We start from the raw sequence: 19,199 nt of genomic DNA on the forward strand, positions 1-19,199 counted from the left end.
GCTGTCTGCTGCTCCTGCCGAGAGGGAAATGATGAAAAAAGAGCGAGGTCCGACTTTTAATTGTAGCTCTTTTCCCTTTCAAACAGCAGGTTTGTGTTTCAAACACTCCCCTCTTTGAAAAATGCTTCTATGAGTAGTTCCATTTAAATTAAAAGTAATTAGTTAAGGTTTAAGTACATTAGTTAAGTATGTGATTCAGGAAACTCGCACTTCAGGCACTTGCTCTCAACTAAGGATTTTGGCCTCATTAATTTTTTACCAGTGTTCTTTAATTCCCCCTCCCCCCCTTTTTTTTTGGTCTGCTCTTTCAGTGGAACAACTGATATTAAAAAAACAGTGGTGCTTAAAAATGGCTTTTTAGGACTTCAGAGGGCCATTGCTCTGTCCCTCAGGGCCTTGATAAAAATAGTGTAGGTTGGTTTCATCTAAGGTGCATTGTTCTTTTGGAAATTAGTGTAAATTCAGCATACGATATTGCTGACAAATTAAAATTTGGAGTTTAAGTACATTTGTGGCAATTCAGTATGAGACACTGCATCTGTGGTATTTCTTAAGTGGAAATGTAGTTATCTAGTAAGAGAGGACAGTGAATGTGTTCTGTGTTATGAATCAGATGTGGCAGAATTTCAGCTTCATTAATAAATAAGGCTTGTTTGAAGTTGTTTACATGCAGTAACATTTATGGAGAAATACATTTATAGAAAAACAGCAAATTCACCAGGAAATAGCATGGTTTGTATAATATTAACTGCAAGTAATTTTTTTTCCTCTCTAATATTAAAGAGAAATTCCCACCCCAACCTCACACTGCTTGGGCAGTAAACTGTGTGACAGTTTAGTCTCTGAAATTATGAAGTGAGAAGGAGGAAATAACGGCCCCTCACAGTCCCTCGGAGACCCTCATGGTGTGCCATGGTCCCTCACACCCCTCACGGTCCCACCGACGCTGGACAGCCCCTCAGACCCTTCATGGCCCCCTCATGTGTCTTCACCTCTCCTCAGAGCCCTCACAGCCCCTGATGGTTCCTCATGGTCCCTCCAACCCCTCACAGTCCCTCAGAGCCCTTACAATCCCCTCAGATCCCTCACGGACCCCTCAGCCGCTGCACAGCCCCCCAGACCCCTCACGGTTCCCCACGCCCCCCGAAAGCCTGTCAGACCCCTCACAGCCCCTCGCGGCCCTTCACACGCGGTTTCCCGCGCGCGGGAGGGCCCGTGTCCCGCCCCCACCCGCGCCCCACGGCACTCCGCGCACGCGCAGCTCCTTCTCCTGCGCGCGCGCTCGGGGCGGGCGGCGGCCTGTGGGGGGCGCCCCTTCCGCGCACGCGCCGCCCCCGCGCGCGCGGGTGTGTGTGCGCGTCGGTGTCGGCGCGGCGCACGCGCGGGGCCGCGTGCTGTGGCGGCGCGCGCAGGCGCGGCGCGGTGCATTGTGGGACACTGCGGCCCGGGCAGGCTGGTGAGGGAGCGGGGCCGGGCCGGGACGGGAACGGGGGGAGCGGGACGGGCCCGGGGCTGAGGGGTCCGGGCCAGGGAAACGGGGGTCTGCGCCGCGCCTCATCCGCCCCGTTGTGTCCCCGCAGCACCGGCGGAGCGGGCGGCGGCGCGATGGCCTCCAGCAGCGGCACCGACGTGATCCAGGTCACCAACGTCTCTCCCAGCGCCAGCTCGGAGCAGATGCGGACCCTCTTCGGCTTCCTGGGCAAGATCGAGGAGCTGCGCCTCTTCCCCCCCGAGTGAGTGCGGCCCGGGCCCGCCGCCCCCCCTCCCCCCGGTCCTCCCCGCGGCCCAGCGCCGCCTCCGCCCGCCTGCACCGCCCAGCCCGCACCGGGCCTCCCCCGCTCCCGGCGGATCCTGAGCGATCCCGGCCCGAGTCGCCCCGGGGGATCCCGGGGGATCCCTTCTCGGGCCGTCGCCGCTCCCGAGGGATCCCGGCGGATTCCAGCCCGCTCCCGCCACGGCCCCCGGCGGATCCCGGCCTGGGCCGCCCCCACGGCCCCCGGGGGGTCCCGCCCGGCCGCGGCCCCCCCTTGCGGAAGCACTTGGGGAATCTGTGCTCCCCCCTCGGGGGTCCCCGGTGTTCTCAGGCGGAGCCGCCGCGCACCCTAAAGGGTTTGAGTTCTCTGCAGGAATTGCGGGGAGACGGCGGTAATTTAGGGCGTGTGGTTACACGTGTGATCCTCCCAGGAAATGCCCGTTTGGCCCGGGGTTGTGCCCAGAGAGCCTCTACTGTCTAGATCATCTCCAGAACTGTGGCAGTTTGTGGATTATGGCCATAAAACTAAAATTTATATACATATATATGCATTCCTTGCAGAGAATTCTGTGCAAAATGGTCAGGTAACCACTAATATACAAATAATACGTATTTATCATGTGTATATAATCTGAATATTAAGTTTCAGGTACCTCAGTAATGTAGAAGTATCCACAAACAAAAAAAAAATCTAAGTTAGTTTTTATGTCTTCACTTGCAATTTAATTCTGATGACACTAAGGCTTTCAGGATCCTTTCTGATGCAATATAGAGCTTCAGTGTTAACATTGGTGATGGTTGTGTCTGTTTGATTGATTTATAGATCTGATGTCATTATCTGTTGCTGTTTTGCATATTCATTATGTAAGTTAATGGGTTCGGTTTTGCCATGATGAAAAAGGATTGGAGAATAATCAACCAAGAACTCAGTCAATTATTTGTAATGCCCAAAGGTAACTTGGATTTTTTATTTTAGAGAAAAAAAGCTATCACATTATATTCTTTTTTTTGTCTCACTGAGTCTTCAGTCCCTGCTAGGACAAACCAAGGGAAACCCAGCCATCCTGACAGCTGGATGTGCACTGGTATTCTTGCAGTGTCTTTGGGTGGGATTTTGGCAGTTTCGGGTTGGAATTGGAATGTAACTGTACCCAAAATCCAGGGACAGTTCCAGCCATGAGTTTTCTCATTCCTAGCTGGGATAACTGTAGTGGGATGGGAGAGAACTCACCTGTAAAAGGTGCAGTTGTTTCATGTCTGCTCTGGGTTTTAACACTTGGTCTCATTTTTCAGGAAGGTTGTTAGAGGTGAATGGTAAAACTTTGTAGCTTTAGATACTCATTAACTAATCTGTTAAGAGATTCCTTGTATGGTTTGGTGTCCTTCCCTTTGTGTACCAAGGGCTCTGGCACCTCTGGACCCCCTGGGATGCTCAGGGATCTGCTCTTAAGGTGCTTCAGAGACCCCAATTCCATTTCACCCATTTTCTAATAGTGACAGGTTCTTTTGCTGTTCCTTTTTCTCTCCCTTCTCCTTTAAATTCCAGGTCCTGACTTTTCCCTGCCCATGGTGTTCATCCAGTTTAGGGGGGGTACAGGATACAAGTTATTGTCTGTGAGTTCTCTCCATCATCTGAATTCCTTTGTGTCCTGGATCCTGCTGGGATTCTTTCTTGCCTGTAGCATTTCTGAGTAACAATCCCACTTCCCTTGCTCCACCTCCTTGTTTGATCTGTGTCACTCTGACTCTGCTGTCTTCTCTAGAACTTCCTTTTTCTCCTGGGCTGCCAGATCAGAGATAACTTCCCAAGCTTCTCTACATTTCTCTTTCTCTCTCCTGTCCATCCCCTTATTCCAGTTTATTAATCACCTATTTCACATTTATCTTTAATCCACAACCAACTTTGTGACTTCTTCCATTCTCCCTCCCCAAACTCTACTTCCCTCTTCCTCCTGCTTTCCCCCAGCTCCATGGTCTGGTTCTCTTCTTTATTGTATTCCATAAAGCTTCATCCAAACTGGAAAGTGGAGGGAATGGATTCCTGAGTCTCCTGTACTCGAGGCCCATTGTTCAACCCCAGAAAATCCTCATGCATCCAGGCTGAGAGACGATTACTGAGTGTATCAATCTCTGCTGAATTACAATGATGATGGATGGTGGCTTTTTTTGGAACTGTTGAGAACATTCAGTTCTTGATGGATTTCATTCAGCTTGGATTTTAGAGTGACTGGAAATGCCATTTTTAAAAGTGCAGCACACAGATGCATATGAGATGTCAGGCTGCAGAGGCATTGCCGAACACTGTCAGTTGTTTGTTATATTCGTTTTAGGAAAAACTCAGCTATCCCAAAGCATTCCTTGTGGTGCTCCTGGCTGTAAACAAGATCTGCTAAAGACTCAATAGAGTCTACTCTGTGTCCTTGATAACATTCCCTTGTTATCACAGACATTTTAAGAATGCCTGAAAATGTTGTACTACTTTTATGTAATGAGGTGTGTAATTTTTTTACAACTTAGATGAGTAAATCCTACAACTTTGCCATCACTCCTTGATTTACTTTTCTTTGCAATTTTACTACTGAGATTTTGTTAAACACCTGCTTCTTTGGTTTTACATTTTTATTAATTATTTGGGGGGGTTATTATTAATTATGTTTACTTTTATTTCTTAGTTATTTATCTGTTCTTATTAATAATAATTATTAATAATTATTTTATTACTTCTTATTATGGATTAAAAAGGCACTATTTCAGCTGTGGATTCCTGCATCCAAAAGGGCTCAGAGTTTCAATATTTCTATCTCTGGGCCGTTTATCACTACAGTTCCTTCCCAATTTATTCAATCTGCAAGCTGTTGGAGCAAGTGGCTGTTACTAATTTTAATGCTTTAAAAGCTGCAGTGTGCTGGCTCCAATCTAGTTTCTCAGCTGAGGTTAAATTTAAAGTTATTAAAGTGTGATCTGAGGGACGTTGTGGGCAGTAGTTGAGTTGTGCACATTGGGCTGAGGTGGTAGTGAAGGTGAGAGAGGGTTTGGCATTTGCAGAGACCAAAATAGACCCTGGATTTCTGTCTGGGTGTGCCAGAGTCGTTCCCCTGAATTTTGACAACTCCAGGTGCTGAAAGGCTTGATCAGCCTCCAGCAACCCAAATAAAGCTGTGCTGGCGGGGGGATGCACTGGAAGAGCTTGTCTTTGAATTGTCTGGGAATCCGGTAAGGAAAGGAAGATCCTTGTCAGCAATCAGTGAATGTTTTCTGAGCTCTTCAGGCTGATCTGTGCCCCTGATACTTGAGGGCAGAAAAAACAGCAACTGTGCCCTGGCCTGGGGTAGGAACAAGGGCTTCAGGACTAGCTGCTGCTTCCTGTGCCTTCTGGAGGCAGCTTTTAACTCATCTGATGCACAGCTCTGTCTGCAGAATAATTTTACTTGCTGTCCTTTACTTTATACATCCAATTAAAGCGAAATCTGCACCACTTTCAGGACATAGGGACTATTTTAATCCATTCTGGACCTTTACTGAGTTGACTCTGCATCTAGTTTTTGGGAGTTTAGTTATGGTTTTCATTTAGGGAAGGCACAGTTGTAGTTGTACAATTCTTTCCGGTTGTTGTAGGAAGTAGATATTTCTGCGGGGGTTTTTTTGTTTGTTTTTTTTTTTTTTTCAAATGACTCAATGTCTTCATTGTCTTTTGGATTTTCAGTGTCTGGGATTTTTTTTAGATAGGCTGGTTCTGAGCTGAGGAGTAGGTACAGACCTCCCTTGTAGGGAGGGAGGTCTGTGTTGAGGAGCTTTTCACTCAGTAGAGTGAACTGTAGCATTGCCTGGCTGAGTTTCTTGAACTTGTGTTTTGTTCTTCACTACTGAAGGACAGGCACAAGCTCAGCACTGTGCACCCCTCAGGATGAACATGGCACTGCTGTGCGTGGGAGAGGCTGAATGGTGAAGTTTGGTCTAGAAGCTTGTATGAAATTGGGTTGATGAATAAAACAGAATGGTGGCCCATCCAGTTCACCCCCTGCCATGGGCAGGGACACCTTCCACTATCCCAGGTTGCTCCAAGTCCTGTCCAACCTGGCCTTGGACGCTTCCAGGGATGGGGCAGACACAGCTTCTCTGGGCAACCTGTGCCAGGGCCCCACCACCCTCACAGGGAAGAATTCCTTCCCAGTATCCCATCTGACCCCGCTCTCTGGCAGCTTAAAGCCATCACCCCACATCCTGTCCCCACACTGCCCTTGTCACAAGTCACAGTGATCTTTTAATCATCACCAATTTGGGGCCTGGATCAGGGAGTGTAAAACCCCTGGGTTTAACTGATACATAGTCGGTAACTTTTTATCTTTCTCAGCAGCATTTTCCTTTGCCTCTTTCCCTTCTCCCAGACAAAAATTAAGTTGCATTTAGGTGCCTGCTCATGGATATATTGAGCTTGACAACTACTGCCCAGTTCAAGTGAGGCAATAAAGGTTATTTATGCAATTTTGGCTGGGTGTGGTGTAACCCCTGGTAACTGGTTCCCTGTCTCTCTCCCACAGTGACTCCCCCTTGCCGGTGTCGTCGCGCGTGTGCTTTGTGAAGTTCCACGACCCCGACTCGGCGGTGGTGGCGCAGCACCTGACAAACACCGTGTTCGTGGACAGAGCCCTCATAGTGGTGCCCTATGCAGAAGGTTTGTGACTTGTTTAATGGCCCACGGAGCCACCTTTGGTGGGGTTTCATTCCTGTCTAGTGCAAAAAACCCAGCGTTAGTCCAATGTCAAACACTCAAATATCTCCATCCTGAAACCCTTGGTATGTTGCCTTTGGCCCCTGGGCTCAATGATTTCATTCACCTCATGAAAGTGGGAAGTTTTGTGTGTCTTAAAGTTTAGAATAATAACATTTTAGGCAGAATTGTTTGCAAATTTTGCTCTGTATCTGTCTCAATGAGACATTTCCCAAACAGACTTAAATGCAAACAGGTCAATATTTTAAGCAACTTTTGCCTTAATAATTAAGCATTTACTACTTTCACTCTCTTCATGAGAATGGTTTGTCCCTCCCTGGAGTGCATGGGAGAGGAACTAGCATTCCTCTGGGATATGCTGTCACTGCATTTATTTGGGAACATCCCAAAAAGGCCCTCACTCTCCTTGTGGAGTCCAATATACCAAGGGTTTGAATAATTATGGTTTAATTCAAAAGTGATATCTTCCAAGAGGTGCCACATGGGCACTGGTCCTAGTTTTTTATTCCAAGTTTTCTTGTTCATCCTTGATATATTTAATAGAATTTTGCTAAATAATAAACTCTTCTCTCTGTTATTTGTGTGTGTGATTTTTGTAGTGGAGAAGGCAAATGCAAAGCCCTTCCAGATGACTGAAAAACAGTGGGTCCTCTGCAGCTACAGGGGATTCTAGCCATTAACTAAAGGCCAGCAAGCACTCAAGTCCCCAAGTGTTTTCCTGGTGTAACCACTTGTTAACTACATTTTCTCTTCTTCTTTTTATTTTTACATTTTAGGGTGTTACAGTAATTTGAAAGGCAATGAGCAGGGTTTTTGGAACTTACCTTAAAAGCAAAGTGCTGAGAAGACACCTCTTCTTACAGAAGTCTTATTAAACTCTTCTAGACTTGCTTTAGAAGTAACTGATTTCCATTGTACTTGTACTTTTCTTGATTTACTTCTGGGAAAGCTTAAATTTAATAAAATCTTGCAGATTAAGTTTGGTACATGACCTGGGGTCAGACCTGTAATCAAGACACTGTAATGCTGTAGCTGTCTCTTAAAGCCTGGGGAGCTGTCTTATCTTATCTTTGTGTTCCTGAATCTTAAAAGATATGAAATTTAAACTTAACAGATGAAACTTAATCCCTGGAGTGTAGGAATGTGCAGCGTGGCCTTTGAGCTGTGCTGCTTTCTGAGGGTACAGAACCCCCCCTGCAATGGAGTTACTGCTCCTGCTGCCACTAGTTGAGGTGTAATAGCAGAGCTGAAAGGCATCTTGTCCTTGTCTGTGTGTTAAATACAGCACCAGTCCAGCTGAGTTAGTGCTGGAATATTCTCCAAGGCCCATGTGAATAATGTCAGTGTTTAACTCTTCCTACAAGGATAAAGCCACTTTTCTCTTGGTCAGTCTCACTTTGTCCACTGTGGATAAATCTGGCACACAGAGAAACCTGCCCAGTAGTTTTACTTGAGATTGTGTAAAGAAAATCAAATTATTAAAGCAGAATATTGTAATGGGCCTGTTAAATCAAGGAGTTCCTCGTGGGCTGTACCTTGTGGTGTTTGAGCAGTTTGGAATTTGATGGTTTTGGCATATCACAAGAGATATGTTCAGCCAATAAAGTATTGCCCCTGGTTTGGTAATCCCATGGTTCTATCCCTGAGCTGGAGAACAGTTTTCCCTTAAAATTCAGACTGCCAGGGTCCCAGTTGAACAAACTGAGCACCAAACAGCAAGTTTAAAACCCCAGTGACACTGCTCATGTGCTTAAAGCCAGGCATGTGCTGAACTACTGTGAACGGGGCCCTCCTCTCTCAGATTTTTACTGTGCTGATTAATCTGTGTCAATATTGCCTGTCACTAAAGCAAATGTTTATTATCTGTTCAGTGAAATAATTCCCCCCCTGTCCCAAGTTTTAGCTCACACAGACACTTTGGTGGTGGCTGTTGCTTTGTGTTATAGAACTATACACAAAGGCTACGGTAAGGTTTAGTATTTGTCATTTTCTCTGGGCTATTCCTGGATTTGGAAGGAACTCTTAAGGTTAAAGATGGCTGGGGGGGGTGTTTAGGTTCTTTGGTTAATGTTTGTTTCTTTTGTCTGTTTCTTTTTCTTTCATTTCTACACATTCATGCAGTATTTCATGGTTCTAACAAAGCAGCAGTAAAAAAAGCTCTTGAAGCATGAAAATTAACTGGTGAGGGGCCTCATTGCTTTTTTTCAATTGTAGTTTATTTAAATACTTTTTAAAGAAACGATTAGAGGATCAGATGCATGATTTTTTTTTAATGGATGCAGATCTTCTATGAGGTGTCTCGAGCTAAGTCTGAGGATTTGTATTTAGATGCCAGAAATGTTGTAGTTGCACTAATTTGAAATGTTTAGCTATAATTGATAAATATCCTCTGAGACATAATTTTGCATGCAAAATGACCCCATAATCTCTCTGTAGGTATGTTTATATATTTATGCATTACTGCCCTTTGCCTCCATGACCTTTTTCCCCCTGTCCCTCCATAACTTTGGGTATCTAAATTGCTGCCAGCTCAGTGCCACGGGCCAGATAACAGTGCTGTGTATTGTACGTTTATGTAGATTATCGGCACTTCTCAGTATAGGTGGGAGGAACCATTACCTTTATTTAACAGTGGTTTTTCTTTTTTGTTGTTGTGTTTTACAGTTCTTTTCCCTGGTTCAGCCTGAACTATATACCAGGCCCTGCTGAAAATACCACCCAACAGTTTTCTTCTGCAGCTTATCCAGTTTCTCTTAAGTGCCCTGTACATATTGTATGTTTTATGATGAGATGCAGTTTCTTAATGTGTATTACAGAAACACTACTGGTATTTGCAAATATATAGTAAAATTGTTTTATTGAACTCTCATTTTGGGGGCTTGGGCACATTAACAAATTAATCCATCTGTATAGGGCTTTTGCTGTTGGATAGAGTAAAAATACCTACACAATTGTTTCCTGGTAGGGCCCTTAAAATTCCCTGTGCAGAGCAGGCAGAGAAATAAGACATTTGTCTTAGTTGGCTGCAAGATTTTGGGCCAGAAGTCCCCCCTGCCATGGCAGTTTGTAGCAGCATTCTTGGTACACTAAGCGTGGCACATAATGGAACAAATGCATTTTACTGCACAGGTAAGGAATGTGCCACCATTCCCTGTATCCACCAGCCACCCCCAGACACACACACAGCCTTCTTGGAGACCTGCAGGGACTTGCATTTCCATATGACACGTCAGCAAAAGCCCTACGCTTGATTCAACCCCAAATATCCATCCTTTCTCTTTAAGTTTGACAAAATTTGTATGGTAGGTGTAAAAGAAAACAATAGTGAACTGTACCATATTATTAACCCCTAAATCAAACTTTTTTTGTCTTGTGTATCTTGATTTTTCTGTGTGCTTTGTAGTGAAGCAGCCGACACGAGTCGTTGTTCATAAAACAGCTTTTGAAAGTTGAGAGCACACCCCTGGAGAACCGACTGTGCTTGCTTACGTTTGGTTCATGACTTAAAAATCGAGTACAGGTGATGAAACCTTGGCAGTGTTAACAAAAAAGTAGTGTGTATTGTGCTATTTTTTTGCTCTAGAAACTTAACCTTTTGTAGAGAAAAAGGAACAGTCAAATTTTCACCCATTGAAGTTGCATTCTGACAAAAAAGTTAATGCTAAATATTAATAGCCATCAAGCTTTGTATTTTAGCCAACATAAGTACTTTCAACAAACTCAGGTGGTGTATCAGGGAGACTTTGCTGGGTGTATTTGTGTATTTTCTGCCTCTGGGATGGGATGCACTCTAATGCCAGGCTGTTTCTCTGCAGGAGTCATTCCTGATGAGACTAAGGCTTTGTCTCTCTTGGCACCAGCTAATGCAGTGGCTGGGCTGCTGCCCGGAGGTGGACTGCTGCCCACTCCCAACCCACTCTCTCAGGTAGGATCTCACCTGGGCTGGGCCAGGGGAGACCATTGGGTGTGTTCTGCTGGGTTCTCACTTCATTCCTGCTCTTTTTTTCAGGCCTGATGTGCTAATGCCAATTCCTAGAGTAGTTCCAAAGCCTGATGGTTGTTACAGCTCCGATACGAATTGGGGCAAAACAGTGATTAGTTGCTATGAATGGGATCTTCTTATTTCCCTGAAATGATGCTTCTGGTGTCTCAGGGCCCTGTTTGTTTCTGTCTCCCATCCCTTTTTATCCATTGTACTTGCAGATTTGCCAGCAGTAGAGATCTCATAGGTTTTAAATTCATGGAGTCCAAGGAGCTGCCATGCTGGGAGATTCCTTTCATTAATACTCCAGCTGAGGGGAAAATTGGAGCCTCGTTATCTGAACCCACAAGAATTCGTGTGGAAGATGAACAGTGAGAGTAACACATTGTGGGAACACACATCTCTTACCAGGGAACAGAGAATCAAAGTCAAGAGGCAAATTAATAATAATAAAGCTTCATTAATTCTGCAGTTCTCAAACCTACTTCAGCTTAGCTGAAGGATCCCCTTGCCATGGAGCTGCTCAGAAGCTTTTAACCCAATGTGGAGGGAAAATCCTGAATTTAAACTTGGAAACGAGGAAAGGGCTGGAAGAACCAAATACAGCCTGAAAGATTCCGTTCACTGAGAACTGTGTATATGAATTCCTGAAAGTGGTGGTTAAGCCACGTTAATTTTAGCTCTGTCACTCTGAATCCCAACCTGGTCCCAGTGCACTTAATGGTGGAATGTATTTAACACATCCATGTGATGGGAATTCAGTGAAGTCAGTTTTTTCAAACACATCTTGAAAGTGTGTTTGGTTTCAGTGTCTGTTGATCATCTCAGTCAATTTAAATGGCCAAACATGAGCTGCTTTAATGAGGCTTCTGGAGGAATTTAAGGAATTCAGACCTATGTCATTATCCTACTTGCTCTTCCAGTAGCTTTTCAGCCCATTTGCCAGTTTTAACCAGATCTGAGAAATCTGCAAAGATGTAATACTGTTACATTGCCTTTTAACATAAAACATTCATTTCAATCCTAAATTGAATTAGAAATGAGGTGGTTGCCTCAGAAACTTATAAGGAATTTTCATTTTAGCACTGGAAAATCATTTCATTTTAAACTATTCCTTAAATTTGGTGGAATGCTTTACTTTTTTGCCTTTCCCCCCCCCACACCTGTCAGGATGCAGAGGAAGCAAAATTCCATCCACTTTCTTATATAGTAAGCTTTGGAATCCCTGAATAAGGAATCCTGAAACACTCTCTCTGACCTTTGTATAATGTTTCCTGTAGCTGGAAGCTGAAGTAAATCCCAGCTCAGGTTTCTACATGTCTCATGTGTGGGAATGTTGATTTTCTCCTTGCTAACCCAGGTTTTTATTAATGACTGTACTCTAATTGCTGTCTCTGTCCCAGATTGGTGCTGTCCCTTTAGCTGCTTTAGGAGCTCCTGCTCTTGATCCTGCCCTTGCTGCTCTCGGGCTTCCTGGAGCAAACCTAAACTCTCAGGTATGGCCCAAAATACCCTTCATTGTCCCCCCTCTTTTCTATTTTAAAAGTAATTTTCATTTATATAGTGACTGGAAACTCCAGTCATTGGTTTCTGTGAGAACCTTTTTGGAATAAAGAGTATCTGCTTGAATATGAAATTAAATGCTGGAAAGGCCTGAGAAATAATTTGGGAATAGTAATGAAATATTTTAAATGTGTCATAATGAGGCCATGAGCCTGTCTTGTACTTAGAGTAAAAAAAATAGTTTGACTTTTTAATCTTTTAGGTGTAGAAAACAGGAGACTTTGTTAGTCTGTTAAAGCTGGATAAAAAGACTTTACATACTAAGTAATAGTAGAATATTGAATATATTTATATAAATATATAAAACTATATTAACATAGTGAGCATATACATATATTTACAAATAGAATTTTTAAGATATAAGAACCAAATACTGTACAGTAGCAATAATTAAATACACTGCTGACAAATCCAGCATTTAGCACTCTTTTTATGCATTCCATGTGGAGGAAAAGCAAATCATGGTGAAAATGAAATTACAAATGGAAAAAATAAATATTTTAAATGCATATTAGAAAAATCTAAAGTTGGTGTGATGGAGAATTGTCTCCTGTGCATTAAACCAGCTGAATGTAACAAACTGTTACATATATGTAAAAGAAAATGAGTGAGGACTAAACATTTTGTTAATACCTCACTGGTACAGGAAGTGACTAATCCTAATAACACCTGGATTTTCCTAAGAGCTGTAGAATACATGTTTTCATGGAATTTTTAGATGTTTACTGTTCATAAATTGGCATTGAGGCCTTTAGCGGACAGGAAGCTTTGTTCTCTGAGGACTCTGTTCTCCTGAATTAACAGAGAAATACCCTGGACACCAGGTTATTAAAATGTGTGTGTGTGTGTATATATATGCACACCAGCAGTGTATTTTTATATATTTCTGGTTTTATGCCCTGATTCTGTCCAGGGCAGGGCCTGTGTTTGGCTGCTGTGGAAAATAAAGCCCCTGAGCACCACTGCAGTGTGATGTTCACGCCTTCCCGCCATCCTCCAGTTAAACCAGATCAATGTGCCTTTTCCTCTTTGTCTGGGGGTGTTCTGGTCTGATTTTTCCATCTGTGAAGAATTCCTGCCTTAGCCACTGCTGAGAGGACGTTCAAGGCAGATAGTCCTGAGTACACATGATTTTAACTTGTTGGTTTTTTTCCCCTCACAGTCTCTTGCAGCAGATCAGCTCCTAAAACTGATGAGCACAGTGGATCCAAAGTAAGCATTAATGTTCACTAATACTTATATTGCACTGCATGGGATCTGGAGAATATCCATGGGAATTCAATGTCCAATCCTTGTTCTGCTGGAGGCAACTGGGAGCTTGGATGGGGTTTGGAGCACCCTGGTCTGGTAGAAGGTGTCCCTGCCCATGGCAGGGGGTGGAATGAGAATCACAGAATCAGCTGAGTTGGAAAAGACCTCCGAGATCATCAGGTCCAACCCTTGATCCAACACTGCCATGGTTACCAGACTATGGCACTGAGTGCCACATCCAGTCTCATCTTAAAAACCTCCAGGGACGGAGAATCAACCGCTTCCCTGGGCAGCCCATTCCAATGCCTGATTACCCTTTTTGTAAAGAATTTCTTCCTAATATCTGACCTAAACCTCCCCTGGCACAGCTTAAGACCATGCCCTCTTATCTTACTGATAGTTACCTGGGAGGTTTAATGTCCCTCCCAACCCAAACCATTCCGGGATTCCCTGATTCTAAGAACAGGCTCAAACAGTGGACACCTGTATCCCTTGAATTCATCAATATGAATTTCTGGAACTCTGTTCCCCAGGTTGAACCATGTGGCTGCAGGTCTTGTCTCCCCGAGTCTGAAATCAGATACCTCCAGTAAAGAAATAGAGGAAGCAATGAAGAGGGTCCGAGAAGCACAGTCCTTAATCTCTGCTGCTATAGAGCCAGGTAATTCCAGACCCAAGGATGAGCCATTCCCTTCAGGATGCACTTTGGTGTGGTACATGATAGAAGCTAATGGGCTGCAGAATACTGGCTTAATGCTTCTGCTTTGTACTGTCTGCATTTATAGCTGGCAGGGTTTTTAATTGACCTGCAGTGGATGCTCCATGTGTCCTACAGGATGGGGCTGGGATTAAACTATTATTTTTCCCAAAATTCACTTATTTGAAGATTGCAAAATGCCCAGTTACTGTTGCTGTCTCTGAGATTTCATGGGAACAGCAGTGGCCTCACCAGTTGACACCCCAGTGATGCTTGTTCTCAGGGATGGTTTCTTTTATCTCAGTTCCTAATCTGTGCAGGTTTGTAAATAATTCTCTTTTTTGTAGCTTTTTTGCAGCAGATTTTAATTTAGAACAAGCTGCAGCAGTTCTCCCACAAATGTCAGAACTATCAAATCTGAGAGGCAGTAGCTTGAAACACTGAAAATACAATTTTTCAGCCTCCTGATGATTTTTGGGAAAAAACAGAACTCCTGTTCTTGTCTTATATCAGAAAAAAATGTGCTGGTTGCTTTTGCTTTTTTGTGGGAAATTCAAAACAATCATTTGAGAGGTTCTTTAGCCTCTCACAAAATGGCAGATTCTGGAATTTGCACAAGACTTTCCATAGGCCTGCAGCCACCAGCTTTTAACTGACTTTAATTGAGTCTTTTCTAAATTTTTACTTCTTCAGTTTTGCATAAAACACTGTTATTTTATGTCAGATGTCTCTGTTGTGTTCATTCTTTCTATCCTCTTGTGAAGAAAATGGTAGATAAGCCCTAATTTCAGATGTCAAAATGAGATTTTCTTTATCTATTTATATGTATTACATGAAGCTCCTGGTCCTTTCCTTTATAAAATCCTTTTAAATACTAAAATAATGCTTGAGTCTTTTTCCTTTTTCAGACAAAAAAGACGAAAAAAGAAGACATTCAAGGTCGAGGTCACGCTCGAGGAGGAGGAGGACACCTTCTTCATCCAGACACAGGTAAAGGTATCTCATGGGCTTTAAAAAACCCTCCCAGAGCTGAAAGAATTCCTTCAAAAATACTTCTTGAAAGGGCCCCTTTCATTTGGTTTACTGTTCTGAAGATTTATTCTCATTTGAACATGACTTCCCAGAGTTCCTCTGCAATATGACTGATAATTCCGTACAGTGGGTTAGTAAGGGCTGATTGATTTGAGACTTTTCGTTGTGTTCTGTATAGTTCTCTGCATTTCTATCTGGTTGTGCCTCGCAGTGCTGTTACCACTGACTCCCTGATGGTGACAGGCCTCTCAGAATGTCCTGTGTCTGACCCTGTGTTGTGTGTTCCTGGCAGACGGTCCAGAAGCAGATCAAGGAGAAGGTCCCATTCCAAATCCAGAAGTAGGAGGCGATCCAAAAGCCCCAGGCGAAGGAGATCTCATTCCAGAGAGAGAAGCAGGAGGTCCAGGAGCACATCCAAAACCAGGTAATGGCTTCAGGAAATCTCTCCTGACCAGGAAATTACCCTGACCAGTGGGGTGCCTGTCTCTGTGTGCTGGGCACTGCTGAGGTGCCTCCAGTGCTGGGGCAGTTCTGGGCCCCTCAGTTCAGGAAGGATGGGGAAGGGTCTGGAGCACCAGGAGTGGCTGAGGGAGCTGGGGAGGCTCAGCCTGGAGAAAAGGAGGCTCAGGGGGGACCTTCTGGCTCTCTGCAACTCCCTGACAGGAGGGTGGAGCCAGGTGGGGGTCGGGCTCTGCTCCCAGGGAACAAGGGACAGCATGAGAGGAAACGGCTTCAAGCTGTGCCAGGAGAGGTTCAGGTTGGATATCAGGAGGAATTCCTTTCTGGAGAGGATGATCAGGCATTGGAAGGGGCTGCCCAGGGAGGTGGTGCAGTCCCCTTCCCTGGAGGTGTCCAAGGAACGACTGGACGTGGCACTCAGTGCTCTGGGCTGGGTGACAAGGTTGGGATTGGGCACAGGTTGGACTCGATGGGCTGGGAGGGCTTTTCCAACCTCAGTGACTCTATGATTCTGTGATAGACTATTTGCTAGAAATTAAATTGCCACATTTTGGTGCTTGATTTAAACAGAAAAAGAACCCAGGACAAAATGAAGCAGTGGCTCTTTTTAAAGTCACAGTGTCTTGTAACATCACTCAACAGCTGCCTTGGAAAGCAGGAAATGTGAGCACCTAGACTTGCAGATTTGGGGCTGTTGGTACAGAGAAACTGTAAAAGTTGTGCTTTTATTTTTTCTTCAGATAATTCATTACCATTATTATAATGTGCCTGGCCTCAGAAATCCTGACCAGATTGTGCCACCCTGTCATTACCAGCACTGGCTTCTTTTTCCCTATGTAGCATATTAGGAACTGCTTAAATGGTTTGAAAATGACTTAACCTGACAATCTCTCTTTTACTAAAAGGGATAAAAAGAAGGAAGAGAAAGAAAAGAAACGTTCTAAAACTCCCCCCAAAAGCTACAGCACAACCAGACGATCCAGAAGCACAAGCAGGTATGTGAACAGGGGATTTTCCTTGGTCTCTCTTTCCAGCATGATTTTGGTCCACTTTAATATTAAATAGGAAGAATGTTCTTGCAGTTGAGCAACTGGTCTAGTGGAAGGTGTCCCTGCCCATGGCAGGGAGTGGAATGAGATGGGCTTTGAGGTCCTTCCCGAGCCAAGGTACTCCAGGATTCCATTGGGTGATGATTTCTTTGTGGATATATCTGGTACAGGCACAAAAGGACATGTACTCTCTGTCTATAAGATACTTTATTCTTCCCCTGAAACTGTTATTTTTGAGGTAAATGCTTTGGGCTTTAACAGTTTCTCCTTGCTTTGTATCAGAGTGTGACACTGAGGTCACTGCTGAACTCTTCCTGATTTAGGGAATAAATATATGCAAAAGGTTACTGTTTCAAAAAACCTCCAAGTTTAACTTGTAATTTCAGCAACTGTTTAGTACCCTTTGAACAGGGCTGGGTTTGGAGAAATAGATGTATTTGTAGCTTTAATCATAAATTATTAAAAAGCTTCTGTGTCTTTGCTACAGAGAAAGACGGCGCAGGAGGAGCCGGAGTGGAACACGGTCACCCAAAAAGCCCAGATCTCCCAAACGGAAAATGTCCCGGTCCCCGTCTCCAAGAAGGTCAGGGAGTGACTAAAAAAATGAGTCTAGATGGAAAATTCCCAAAATGTCACCTACAGGGAAGATCCTGGGGTGTTGTGTTGAGGATGGAGTGTGTTTGGGTGGATCTCTGCTGCCTGTTACCCCTTTTAGCGTCATTTGATCAGCTCCAAGCTGGAGCTGCTCTGTTGTTGCCTGGGAATGCCAAGGGTGAGCTGTTCCTGGGGTGGTGGGAGTAGGAGATGCCAGAATTCCCATTCCTTTTGGCTCATTACAGTAGCAGTCACCTGATTTGGGGTGGCCCTGGGTGTTTGTGACCCTCTCCCAGAACGGGGAGCTCAAGGTGCTCCTTTGTAGAATGCTGGCACATTGCTGTTCTTACTCTGCAGGAGTTGAACTCCATGATTCTTGTGGGTCCCTTCCAACTCGGGATGTTCCATGTTCTTAGCCTTGGCTTTGTGGTTGTTGTGCTACATCTGGAGCTAAGAAATTGGGATTTTGGGGAGTCTTCTGAATGTGCTGGGTGTTCCCTAAATTGCTCGCTGCCATTTTCCCTTGGGTTTGTAGTGAACTGTGGGTGACACTCTGGATGTGTTCCAGTCCTGGGGTGAGGGTGAGTTTCATCCTTCTGCTGTGTCATCACAGGCATAAAAAGGAGAAGAAGAAGGATAAGGACAAGGAGAGGAGCAGAGACGAGAGGGAGCGGTCGACAAGCAAGAAAAAGAAAAGCAAAGACAAGGAGAAGGATCGAGACCGGAAATCCGAGAGCGACAAGGACGTGAAAGTATGTTTAATAAACCCCTGGAGCCCCCCCTGCCCACACACCCCGTGTGCCCCACCCCCAGCGCCCCAGGGCTGTGCTAACGTGTCCCTTTCCCTGGCAAAGCAGGTCACAAGGGACTACGATGAGGAGGAGCAGGGCTATGACAGCGAGAAGGACAAGAAAGAGGAGAAGAAACTGGCAGAGGCCTCTTCCCCAAAGGGGAAGGAGCCTGGGGCCGAGAAGGGCAGTGGGGACCTCGGCAGGGAATCCAAAGTGAACGGGGATGACCACCACGAGGAGGACATGGACATGAGCGACTGAGCCCCCCGGCCACCCGTGTGATTCTTTTATCTGTACTTGTTAATCCTCAATCTTAGATGTATCCAGCTCCGAGCTCTCCATGGTCTGTCCATCCTGTACTAACTCACACCCAAAGCTTGATAGAGGGACCTCCGTGCTCCGGGTGGGGGGGACTCGCTGGGGCTGAGGCTGCATGACCCCCCCACAGCATGGGCTGTGTGTGACCCCCCCTGTCCCCCTGTAGTGTCCCGGGAGCAGGGCAGGGATGCTCCGGCTGCCTGGGGAGTGTGGCACCAACGCACACCTGGGGCAGCCCCTGAGCCTGACACGTGACCTCACACCAGGGTCAGCCTTGGATCCCACCAGCTTTTTGTCCTCTTTGGTTTAGTTTTGGTTTTAAGCCACGTGCTGGGGTTGGTTTGGTTTGGTTTTTCTGGTGGGTTTTGTTGGCTTGGCCAGAGTTAAAATGCACTGACCTTCCTGAGGGCTCTCAGTCCGTTCAGTGCCATCTGGGGCGAGCTGGGATGGGTTTCCCTGCCCGGAAGGGAATGGAAGCCCTGCCCAGTGATGGAGGGTTGGGGGAAGTTCATCCCAGGTGTGGTTGCTCAGGAGCTCACCCGCTGCAGCAGGGAGTGCATTTTAAACTGACCTTGGTTTGCTTTAAAAGCAAGTCCACCTGATAATGTACTTTTTACTTGATCTCAAGTTGTATAAACTAATGAGTTTGTGTTCCTGTCCCACAGTGTCCCGTCCCTCCCGCACACAATGACCCCATGGAATTTGCAGAGTAGTTAGCCAAGCTGTTCCTTAGTTCCAGCAGCTCCAGAGCTTTTACTTTTGTGCAGGTAAAGAGACAAAAGTAGGCGACAGTCTGTGCCATGTCGATGTACAGTTTCGGAAATTGTTTTACAAAACTTTGATAATAAAACCCTGAAACTTAAACTCCTGTTCCTAGAAAACTTCTGGTATTTATTTCTACCACCCAACTTAACCTCTAAGGAATGAGGGGACTTTTATTCCATCTGCCTGTTTTAAAAGGACCTGACAAGTTAATCTCTT

General features: G+C 45.0%; 2 protein-coding genes across 9 annotated transcripts in view; both read left to right on the top strand.

The window, feature by feature from the left end:
• The window catches only part of LRRC7 (leucine rich repeat containing 7), a 372,813-nt gene that overhangs the window by 189,074 nt on the left and 164,540 nt on the right, over positions 1–19,199 (top strand). The gene's annotated exons all lie outside the window — the stretch shown is intronic.
• SRSF11 (serine and arginine rich splicing factor 11) lies at positions 1,408–19,087 on the top strand. Of its 5 annotated transcripts, XM_051798340.1 has the most exons (13): positions 1,408–1,456; positions 1,581–1,733; positions 6,292–6,425; positions 10,298–10,407; positions 11,868–11,960; positions 13,190–13,239; positions 13,812–13,939; positions 14,884–14,965; positions 15,300–15,431; positions 16,372–16,461; positions 17,003–17,098; positions 17,723–17,861; positions 17,964–19,087. In XM_051798340.1, exons 2-13 carry the CDS (start codon positions 1,606–1,608, stop codon positions 18,159–18,161), a joined length of 1,380 nt encoding a protein of 459 aa, XP_051654300.1. In that variant the 5' UTR covers positions 1,408–1,456; positions 1,581–1,605; the 3' UTR covers positions 18,162–19,087. The 5 variants fall into 5 exon arrangements, with proteins under 5 accessions (XP_051654300.1, XP_051654309.1, XP_051654318.1 ...); XM_051798349.1 differs by lacking the exon at positions 1,408–1,456 and having other exon boundaries at positions 1,499–1,733; positions 17,967–19,087; XM_051798358.1 differs by lacking the exons at positions 1,408–1,456; positions 1,581–1,733 and having other exon boundaries at positions 6,339–6,425; positions 7,259–10,407.

Source organism: Manacus candei, unplaced genomic scaffold, assembly GCF_025592945.1.
Source record: "Manacus candei isolate 608988 ecotype Guabito, Panama unplaced genomic scaffold, ASM2559294v1 h1tg000005l, whole genome shotgun sequence".
NCBI lineage: Eukaryota > Metazoa > Chordata > Aves > Passeriformes > Pipridae > Manacus > Manacus candei.